Here is an 11,042-nt window from a genome sequence, read left to right on the forward strand (position 1 = left end):
GCATTGAAAAGACTGTGGTCCACAACAGACGCAGATGCTTGTGTAAGCGTGACAAGAGTCCATGAGTCCAGCACGAAAGTCTTCGAGACGCCGCTCCTCCGATGCAGGCTGCGAGACGCAACTTTGATAAGTTGCAATTTACCCATGAGCTGTGCGAGTACTTCTTAGGATCTCCTTGGAAAGCTAAACGATAATGTCACAGAACTGCGGGCGCCCACAGAACTGCAGTGCCATGAAAACCAACTGTCGAACGAAAAGACACATGAAACCGATTGATGTCAGTTGGTCGTTCAAAAACACAAATCAAGAGTTCAAACTACAACAGACATAAACCAGCAGCAAAGAGCCCGAATTATTTAGTGCGGCATCCGAAAAAAACAAAATTCCTGTCACTCTTTGGAGTGGAACAGCTAAAATATTGTGTAGCAGAGTTAGCGCACCACCAATTTGAGAGCAAACTTTGCCAATCGATCGGTTGTCATGACATCTATTTTCGCCGCTGTCCTCCAGCAAGGATAGCCACCATACGGACGAATATGTTAACCGTATCCATGAGGATGCGGATGGAACTGAAAAGAGAATGAGAAAAGTACAGCATTGTGAGTTCCCTTGCCATGATGGACAATTGATCAAAAAGAGAAGGGCGGTGGAACATTTGAGCTGAGCTGATATGGTCCAATTTCTCAGCTCTTCATCTGAAACCTTCACAGGGTGTTCATCGCAAATTACAGATAGACCTCTTTGTAAGCGACGTTATCGACGTCATCCGATTTTTTTAAATAAAAAAGTGGACCTGGTGGAGACCCTTGTGCTCTTTTGAGTGTCTGTAAATCCAAACAATCACTTGCATCAGTCGTCAGCTGACGCAACGAGCTTTATCTCTAAGCTCTATTCGATCAATAATTTGAGCAAGTGTGTCTATAATTCGTAATCTGCCCAGTTTGCTCAGTGTGCTGTCAAAATACAGTGATTGTAGCAAATACAATGGTTTTGTTCAGGAGGTGAGTAGTACAATAAAAACGGCTCAGTTCTAGGCCAGAAACATCTATTTTCCTCCTGGAACTAGGGCGAGAGAACAGCGGTCGGCAACCACGATACGAATACAATTGATAGATGAAATCAGCTAATCCACAGCGTCCGCAAGTCAGGTAACCTGGAAGGGACCAATGCATTGGGGTGTCCCTTGGATAGAAACTGTACAACAATCTGTCAGAATTGACTAACGAATTTGTTTGTATTGCAGATTACAGTAACCCGTAGAATCGACTCAAATCTGTCACAAGTGAAATAGTTTGGGGGAAGGAGAACATCAGTTGATTGAGAAGGGGCCAAGGAGACGATACGACAATCTACGAAAGATGACAAACCCATCCGGAAATACAGGTGAATTCGTGTATGATTGCAGATAGATAGATGAACCAAGTTCTATCGCTATAACAGTACGGTTAATAATAATAATAATCGTTCAGCTGTAGCGCCCTTTCGGTGCCTAGCTGCCACGCCACCCGAAGGAAGCACGAGGGCTGGGATACTGTCAGGTTGCCCAAGCCTAGACAGGGGAAGTCGAGTGGCGGAGGTCGGATTCGAACCACGGACCTTCCGGTCAGTAAATTCGCGCTCTAACCACTTGAGCCATCTCACCATCTCAACAGTACGGTTAGCAGGACAGAAATCCAAAAACAGAGCCTACCTCTGATGCAGAACACATTGCAAGCGGGCCTCATACTAACGACTCTATGCAAGTATAAAATGCACAGACATAGCAGAAGCTGGCTTGAAGTGCAGCAGTTTTAGTGGGACGATCGGAAACACCGAGTTAAACTTGACCGCACACCTGGAAGGACTTAAATATCGCTCGAACTGCCATGCCAAACTCTCTGCAAGGGAGTGGATCGAAAATTATGGAGCTGGGTGGTAGTCCTTGGACATAGGCTAGCTATAAAGTGGGCGGTGTGCAAATCACGACACAGCTCTGCCACAGAATGGAAGAGAAGCAATACAATGAGAACGAAAATATGAGAGTTATCTGAGGCTACCCAAAAACATGGCAGGTGACCTTTAAGTTGGCTGCTACTGTATCCATCTAGCTTAGTCGCCAAATGCTTCTCTACGACAGAAATGAAAACCCAAACTATAAAAGATGACTCATTTTGAATTCCCTTCTATCTCCAAACCTTGCCAACAACAAGCCCATCCATGTAGATCGCCAAAGTAGTACCTTTTATTGTCACTGAACAGTTTTTTCGTTCTTCTTCGGTTCCACAACGTGAAACCAAGAGAACCTCCCCACCTTCATAGGTTTCTGGAGACGGGGACCTCAGAACACTCGCCAAACCTTAAATAAAGACTGTACGACTACGAAGTACTTGCTGCGTGGTTATTTACGGGCCACATCAACTGCGGTATACAGTTTGCTATAAACCATTGGTTTCCTTGGTGCCCTACACACAGATATTGGCCAGCATATTGTTCACGCGAATTCCGGTAGAGCGCAGTTCGTTGCCATGCATCTTTGATTGCTCCGGTGTTTCTATAGGCAGGCATAACTTCTATGACCAGAATTGATCACAAACATCAGTTGAACTGGAGTACCACGTGACCCAGGTCGACTGCGAGCGCTACCCACTAGAAATGACGCTGTAACTTCAACGCGGAGAGGTAACGTGAACTGTACGAATACCACATCTGCCGTCGCGTGGTGTCACCAGCCGGTTGCCTTGCCGTCGCGTGATGTCACCAGCCGGGTTGCCTTAATTGATGCACACAGCACGCAGGGTAAACGAAAACGGGCTATTACCGATTCTTATCTTTCTGAATTATTATCTGCCGGTCTTATATAATGACCGTTTTGCTGTTGCCTCCAGCCACAGGCAAAATTCTTGCATCTAAAGAAGTGACAAATGGTATGCCATCCCTTACATCTCCCGCACCACCACCCCTCTTCTTAGACTTTTGTCCCCTGATTTAAAGTGCGTTTATTCTAATGTGCGAACTCTGAAGCGAATCGGCCAACGGGATTCTCTGGCGCGCACTCTTGATACCTCACTGATAGATATTTCCCGAAGCTTGAATACGAGATCCATATGCACCAATCCAGCCTATGGTATCTTCGATATCTAGACGCTACTGCCTATGGACTTTAGGTGACTTTAAATCTGATGCAGCGGTTTATAGCGGCGTTGGTGTAGATTGTTAGTTAGTTAGTGACTAGTTAGTTCTCAGCCACATCTGTCAGGGTCATTAAACGTTCGTTTACCTCATGAGGGCAGTTCTACTTTATGGCCTGAAGACGATCTGAAGACCTCAAGCATCCGCAGGTTACCGACGTTTCCGTACTACGACAGGCATTAACTGGCGGTATCACGCCCTTAATGAAACGGTAGGTAAGCGAGTACTGGGTAATGAGTTGAATTCTCTCGAGCAGTAAATCAAGCTTGAGGTTAAGGCGGTTGAGGCATCAGTGCAGTATGCTAGACAACTATACACCCAAGAAAGCAGTCTAATTGAACCCAAATTGGACTGATTTCGGCATTTGCACTCATTTCCAACTCTAATTCAGGCGGTGGTCAGCAGAAGACTCGTAGGGTACAAGGCGTGGCAACAAGAAACGAAACCAGCTGCTGTGATGCTAAGCTCTGAGAGGCTATCGGCTTTCCTAGATGGGCTCGACGTGATTGTGCTTGCGACGGACTGGAATCACCACAGGACATCGCGCTTAACCGATACCAATGATGAGGTCGTTGTGATGCTTTAGCTGGGCTGACTATCTAACGCTTGTATGTCATTGCAGGAAGGGGGTGTGGTCCGCAAGGAATGTTGGGCATCTTTCTCAGATGAGCTTATATCAATGCTTTCGGAAGAGGTGGGCACGGTTTTCTTTTGAGACATAGAGCTTTAGGTGATAAGTCTCAACACCTTCCCTTTCTTTCCACCTTTTACTATGGTCTTCCTCCACGGTTGTGTGGCATTTAAGCACATGTTTCCACTACTGGTGCACTGCTGTGCTTGATAACGATTGTGGTAACAGTTGAACTCATGAGAACCACGCAGGTTAGTAGAAGCTTAGGGGCAATTAACGATAGGATAGGGGAAGTGGGCTTATAAGCGATTCACTATGGGCACGTAACAGGATCGTTTTAGAGTTTTCTGTGTATCGAATCAAAATTACTGGTAAATTCAGCGAACAGATGCCCTCAGTTGAAAATTGAGATCCTGTAACGCGAAAAGGAGCGGAGAACACCTAGACAAACAGATAAGAGCACCACCAAAATTGCGTTCTTACGACAAAAAAAATCAACAGCGGGTATCGTTGTATGTAGGGTTTATAGGTGGCAGCTATGACATTTGTGTTCCTTCACTTTCGTTCGGGTGCATGACTATCTACTCTTCTAAAGCCGTTGCCAGCACGTGTTGCACAACTCCGAGGGTTAGGGAAATGAATCTCACGAAAAATAGGGGACTATATATCAACTGTTTATCAACTGATGACATCAGCGCGGAGCAACGCACTTGTGAAACCCAAGTATTTGGCTGTCAATGGGTCATGCACAATCCACGTCAGAATGATGCATTCACACGATAAAACAACGTCTTTTCAATCAACTGTATGCGATTGCAAACCTGTGGTGCGATAACTGAGGCTTTGCTAGTGTAGTGTGCTATCAGATTATTGAGCTCAGCGCCTGTAAAGGTGGCTAGAACTAGCTCTGAGACCATCGATTCAGCTCACAGAAGTACAGTGCCTGGGATAGTTCCGCATGTGAAATTTGTAGCTGTTAACTAGATTCGTCTTCGCTGAGCCAACTGCAGTCAACTTTGACCGCAGTCGGCTGTGCCTTTCGCAAATCAGCACCAAGATCTGACGGAGAGAGGGCACGGAACTGTCAGAACTGTTAAAACGGATCAAGGAGAAAATTTATGGATGTTCCTTTGAGCAAAAATACTTTTGTTCGATAACCGATCTCGGATAGGAAGTGACGAAGTGGGCGTTCTGGTGTGGTACGAAAACCTCATGAGACAGAAATGTTAAAACAAAGCAAGTAAATTCCAAAAAAAAAAACTAAAAAAAACAGGGGGTACAATACCCCTTTCAAGTTTAGGAAAGTCGGTGTATGATAGTTGGTAGCAGACTTTCATGTCACAAACGTGTTGTCAAAAGCGATTTTACTCGCTCAGCTTAATTGTAGAGCTTTACCCAACCGTTAAACACGAAAGGCCGAAGTCCAAGGGTTTAACCACAAGCTCTAGCGGATGATATGGTTCTAAAATTATTTTGTTATTCACGTTCAACGTTGTCACAACCTGTTGACACCACATCAGTGGAACGGAGGGTAAAACACTTCAGTAAAACCTCTCTATCGCACGATCAAACAGAGAATCCGAGTGACCGAGGAGAACACATTATGGTAATCGGACCGCTCGAAGCACCGCATGGATTTCATAATACACTGAACGTTTTCAGTCTCTGAATTTCCACAAAAACCTGACCAAATGCGCGAATATTTCACCGTATCTGTTTAGATGCGTAAAAATTTGCAGCAACTAACGTACAGGAATGGCTCTACGTTATCGTGTGCCACAAAAACAAGAGGCGTGTGCACGTGATCGCCAACACAAACTTCCATTCCTTAAACCCTCAGCAGAACCTAAAAAAAACGAATCTTTGTGGCAACTTGACCTCAGTCTCGAAATAACATTCACGTCCACAGTTTACTTGGTCATGTGGTCACGGAATCGATACCCCAAAACTAAGATTAGATTTGTTCTGGCAAAGTTAAGAGTCAGGTACTTGCTAACATTCTCGTCAGATATGCCAAGATAAGACGTACAGAGCATGTGACTCACATGATTACTGATAACGTTAGGAGACGATTGGGTCTAGCGTTAACATTTTATTTACAAATTGCAAATGGAGTCAGTCAAACCGTGATGTGATCTGATGACATGTCCACCAACTCCCCCCGGTTGAGCCAATTCAAGCCTGCCAAAGCCAGTGCCATCACAACCGCTGACAATGTAACATTTAGACTAGAAAGCGATGACGGGGCGCTTGGGACTCCAACGCAAAAAGACAAGCCATTCCATGTTAGGAATAAGAGCAATGGTTCTTGCACACCATTTACATTGATGCACAAGGCCTATGCAAACTCTAGGCTGTCCTAGAAGACAGTGTAACTCTTGAAAACCACAGGTTAGATGGGTGAGGCGCGGTACGACGGCCCAATTACAACCAAGGTTTGGTTCCAGTAACGTAGACAAGGGGTTGGTTCCACAAGGAACTGAGAGTTTAGCGGATTATGTGGTTCAAGCTCCATGCACAGCAGTATAACCTCTTACCATAATGTTGACTAACGCTGCCCAGACGCTGGCAGAAGCAACCTACAGCGGCATAAACATAGGATGCAACAGCTCGAGCTCACAACTAAATTAAAGTACTTCGTGAACACCATTAATGTGAACGTCAACCCTTACTCGACATTTCATCTGTTAACACAGGAGAGGATGTAATGTTTTTGAATACATTTTGTCCACACTTACATTATATTTTTTGGCCCTTTGTAGTATACAGCAATGCATTCAAAAGTATCCCTCTGAGGAGAGGGGGATACTATCTTGAGATATATTTCATGATGGCATTTCCAGCCGGCTAACACCCGGTTTGCGATACTTCGAACAAGCGATATCGCACTGCTATGTGATGGACGAATTACAGAGTGCTTTAACGTCGTGCAACAGTACATCTCTGTGAGAAAACGAGCTCAGAACCGGTTTAAATGGTCATCCTCTTGGAAGCTGTCAAAAACGTGGGATTCGTGGTGCACTGCTCCTCGGGTGACTGTACCAGTGTTACAAAAAAACCCGTCCCTCTCCCCCTGATACTTGGATTTACGGACCAGACAAAAGACACTGGTAAGGCAGAAGCTACTGATTGTAAATTCTACAGCCCAATGCTACCTCCGGTATAACGATGGTCCCTGTTTGTGGCGGAATGACCTGACAGGTGGGGCGATTTGCTACAAGTTATTTTTCTGCATGTTTTCACTAAGCAGATCAACACAACCAACAAAGAATAGTCTTAACTACAGTTGTAAATCACACTACCTGTTGTACGCATTAGGCTGCATTATCCTTTAATGCCAACTAAACTGTCACATGGTTTCTTACGTAAAACGGAGCAACTCACATGCAAGACTTAGTGACGGTTAAAAGAACGCATGTGGATACGTAGGTACTCGGTGCATCCTGCTAGGTCGCGAAATTCCGCTCAGTCCGGTGAGTAGTACTATCGTATTTGCTGAGGGCAAACTATACCGTAGGTTTAGAAAGAGGTGCAGGGGTTATCGGCTAGCTCATTTGGTGAATACTGATAAAGCTGGGTTCGACGAATCGAGTGGCAGAACTTGAACGTAAAAACATGAAATGCCTATTTTAACGACGTAGCCAAAAACTGCTCAGGAACACAGTCGTGGTTCAACTGAAAGTAGTTGGTGGTTTCTTGGTGGTCAGATGTGCACACACTACTCGAGACAGCTCAGTAGTTAAGAAGCGAAATTGGTGACTGAAAGACACAAGGTTTGAACTCAACTGCTTCTACCTAGGCTTGGGCAACCTGGCAGTATCTCAGCCCTCGTGCCTTCTTCCTTTGGCATGGCAGCTAGGTACCGAAAGGGTGTTACAGCCGAACCGTTTTTAAAAAAATCGACTCTTTTAATTTCCCAAATGTACAAGATAAATGGAAAGGAAGATAGATTGGATGATTTTGAGCACCATGAGTGAGATGCGCCTGAGCGTCCCGGGCAAGAAAAAGGGGTACTACAGAAGCCTTTGTCAACATGATGCCTCGAGTTTTGTTGTTGATACGTAACCGTATAGCTACCAGTAGTGGATGGTCGTTCGTTCTTTCTGGTGGTGACTTTGTAACAACATACCGTACCAGCCAGCCCCCGATCCTTCTGTCTTAAGACCAGAATGACGAGGTGATTCTGCAATCATAGCCGTTCGAAACTTCATGCTTCCAGATAACCTGTTTTCTTCCTCTCTTCCTTCAAGGTCATTACATTCAGAAAACCAAGAGTGGTTCGAGAAGTGTAAAGGGAATTGTGTGGTTGAGCGTAAGTGTTTATATCATAAGATAACTTGAGGTGTGCCTGGCTGCCACAGTTTTGTTCATTTATTCATCGGCATTGCAGATAATGGATGGTCGTGTAAATGGACATTTTAGAAAAATTGTTTAGTTGCGATGTACAAACCGTTCAGCTGTAACACCCTTTCGGTCCCCAGCTGCCATGCTACCCGAAGCACGAGGACTGGGATACTGCCAGGTTGCCCAAGTCTAGGCAGGGGAAGTCGAGAGGCAGAGGTCGAGTTCGAACCACGGACCTTCCGGTCAGTAAATTCGCGCTCTAACCACTTCAGCCATCTCGTGATGCATGGCTGCCGTGCAACTCTAAAGAAGCACGGCAGTCGAAATACTACCAAGCTGCCCAAGTCCAGACAATCGAGCTAGAGTTAGGTTCGAACAACTAGCCTCCCGGCCAGCGGGTTCACGCTTTAACCTAATACGGAGCCACACTGACGCACGCGCAAAAGGATGAACGTTCCATTCGGCCTAAGTACACGAACATAACGAGCGAATACATATCATTGGAATATGTGCCTGAGGTGTGGCTGTTAGGAATGAGCAAAGGTCATTCTTTCTCAAACAGGGACAGCTTGCAGCAAACATCTTGAACATAGTTAGACGTATTTACTGACGGAAATGAGTTCACGGCATATACTGGGTTAAACAAACGGTGAATGGACTATGACTTCGTTCGCCAAATTCCCATGTACCGAGGGGGGTTGTGGTCTCTCATACGCTTCGTCAGCTTGCGGAACGGACCGTTTGGTTGGGGAAGATTACTCCACAATATGGAGTGTATAACCCGTACAATCGAAGACAGCATGCAAAACTGTGTGGGACAACCAAAAACTGCTCACTTATTGATCGGATCGAAAGGTTTAATTATCTGTCCTTGTTGGACTGGCAAACCACCATAAAGACGTTCTGGTGGATAGTACCCTGGAGCAGGATGTAACTCAGCACGGCGAATGACCAACTGGGTGTCGTAGAGCAAAAAGCCAGAGAAAAGAAGCAGTCCACCGTACAAACTGATGGCAGCCATTCCCGAACCCAAGCGACTGGCTGGCGACAGGAACATTGATCCTGGAAAAGAATCCAACGAATAAAAACCAATAATATGATAATTTAGACGCAACAGCAAGGACTGGTAAAGGTCACCAAGGAGGTAACATGTAGGCAGAAACAACGGCACCTACCCAGAGAAGAGACGACAACCACACCCAAACCAATAGCCAGAGGTCCGCCCCAGTTGAGAAACTTATCGGACGGTGCAGATATAGCAACCGCCGACAGGCTTCCAACGATCCCCCCGGTATAGAGAGCCGCTCGCGTGAGAATGGGGCCACCGAGCAAACACACTGGCATGAGCATGCCTCCAATACTTGCGGAGAACACGGCCCACGCCAAGTGTTTCGTGCTGATCCCCGTAGCAGGATACGGAACCAACTGGATTGTGAAAGAACAAAAATGATATAAGTACATCGTCTCATCATAAATTTGGTTTCGACAAACGAAATAACAAAACGGCTCTGTGGAAACTAGAAACATATGGTTGGTTTGTGATCCGCAAAACGAAAAGTAAACAAGAATATGGCGAGACAGTCTTGTTTCTAATAAGAGCTATACAGGCCATGTAATGTGGTATCACATTATACTGACGAAATATGGTCATGCGTAAATCACGTTGGCGTTAAAGGGGAAACTCAACTGAACCCCTGGTTTAAGATATTCTTCAAATTCTTCTGTCTCATATCATTTGGCACGATATTTTGGTTGTTGAAGTACGTTATCCCAACACAGAACACTACTCAGGGAGTTGCTGAAAGCCCTCAGACAGTACACTACTGGTGGCACCCTCTTTGAAACCCACCAAGTAGGCGTAGTCCCCGGGCTTTCACCAACCTTACGTATAAATCGAACACCAAATTGTATGCAACTGGCGAGACACACTCACAAAGACACTCGCTTGAGTATCACGTTAAGATTTACGTAATTTTGCAAATGAGTGCAGTTTGGTGTTCAAGTAGAACATAAAGTAAATGGAACCTCGAGAACCTTGTCGGGGATAAGCCCCGAGAAGTGCGACGCTTGTAACGGACTGTCGCAGTTTTCTGCAACTTTGTGAGTAGCATATCAACAAAGTATAGTACATCAAAGTACCAATCAAACTGCTGAACAGTCATTTGAGACCGAATAGTCTATTCTTCAAATGCTGCTACGTAGGTCATGGATTCGAATGCCCATCGAGACTGGTGAGAAGCGCACCAGTGATGATCCCCAATGGAGATGAAGCAGCAGTACAGCGCTTCTTGGCTTCCGGAATAGGATGACTTCACTTCCTCGACGGGATTTCAACTGAGCTCAGAAGCGCTGATTTGAAGGAGTATGGAGAGGTATGGAAGAAATCCAGGATGGTCATCGCAGTGGGTGCGAGTGGCGGTGAAAGTGATTAAAAGTGACTCTGCTCCACCACCGGACTGGTCAAAGTGAAAGAATAATGTATGCTATTCAGAATTGTGTATGTTGAGGTCACCGATGGTGCTTGTTTCGGAAGATGAATATGCGTGAAGAACTTACTCAAGGTTGTCGTTTGGAAGAAAGAAAGGCTAGGATATACCACCGCCATTAGGTGACCGGCGCACGCGACATATACCTACTGTGAAGAGATAACCAGAATTACAACCAGAATGTTGTAGATTCTGGATGCAAACATCAGGATACAAAGGACGGGAGATGAATTGAACGATGGCGCAGGTTGATCTACTGAAATCATCATCGTTATCGACAGCATGACATCACTGTTTAACACCGATGCTTCACTGCCGTATAACCATGACTTATTTGAAAGCCTTATTGTGAAGAAAAGAATAAAGGTGGATGGGGGAGGGACTTAGTGCTAGCTTAACACAATCATTCCGAG

General features: G+C 45.3%; 1 protein-coding gene across 1 annotated transcript in view; it reads right to left on the reverse strand.

Annotated features, from left to right (window-relative positions):
- Window positions 1-487: 487 nt before the first annotated feature.
- T265_12997 (hypothetical protein) overlaps window positions 488-11,042 on the reverse strand; it is a gene marked incomplete at both ends in the record, with an annotated part of 35,154 nt that continues 24,599 nt past the window's right edge. Inside the window, 3 exons of the mRNA XM_009166671.1 lie at window positions 488-569; window positions 8,980-9,205; window positions 9,319-9,568. Coding sequence (XP_009164935.1) covers window positions 488-569; window positions 8,980-9,205; window positions 9,319-9,568 — 558 coding nt within the window. The remainder of the gene's footprint in view (window positions 570-8,979; window positions 9,206-9,318; window positions 9,569-11,042) is intronic.

This window comes from Opisthorchis viverrini (assembly GCF_000715545.1).
Source record: "Opisthorchis viverrini unplaced genomic scaffold opera_v5_29, whole genome shotgun sequence".
In the NCBI taxonomy this organism is placed as follows: Eukaryota; Metazoa; Platyhelminthes; class Trematoda; order Opisthorchiida; family Opisthorchiidae; genus Opisthorchis; species Opisthorchis viverrini.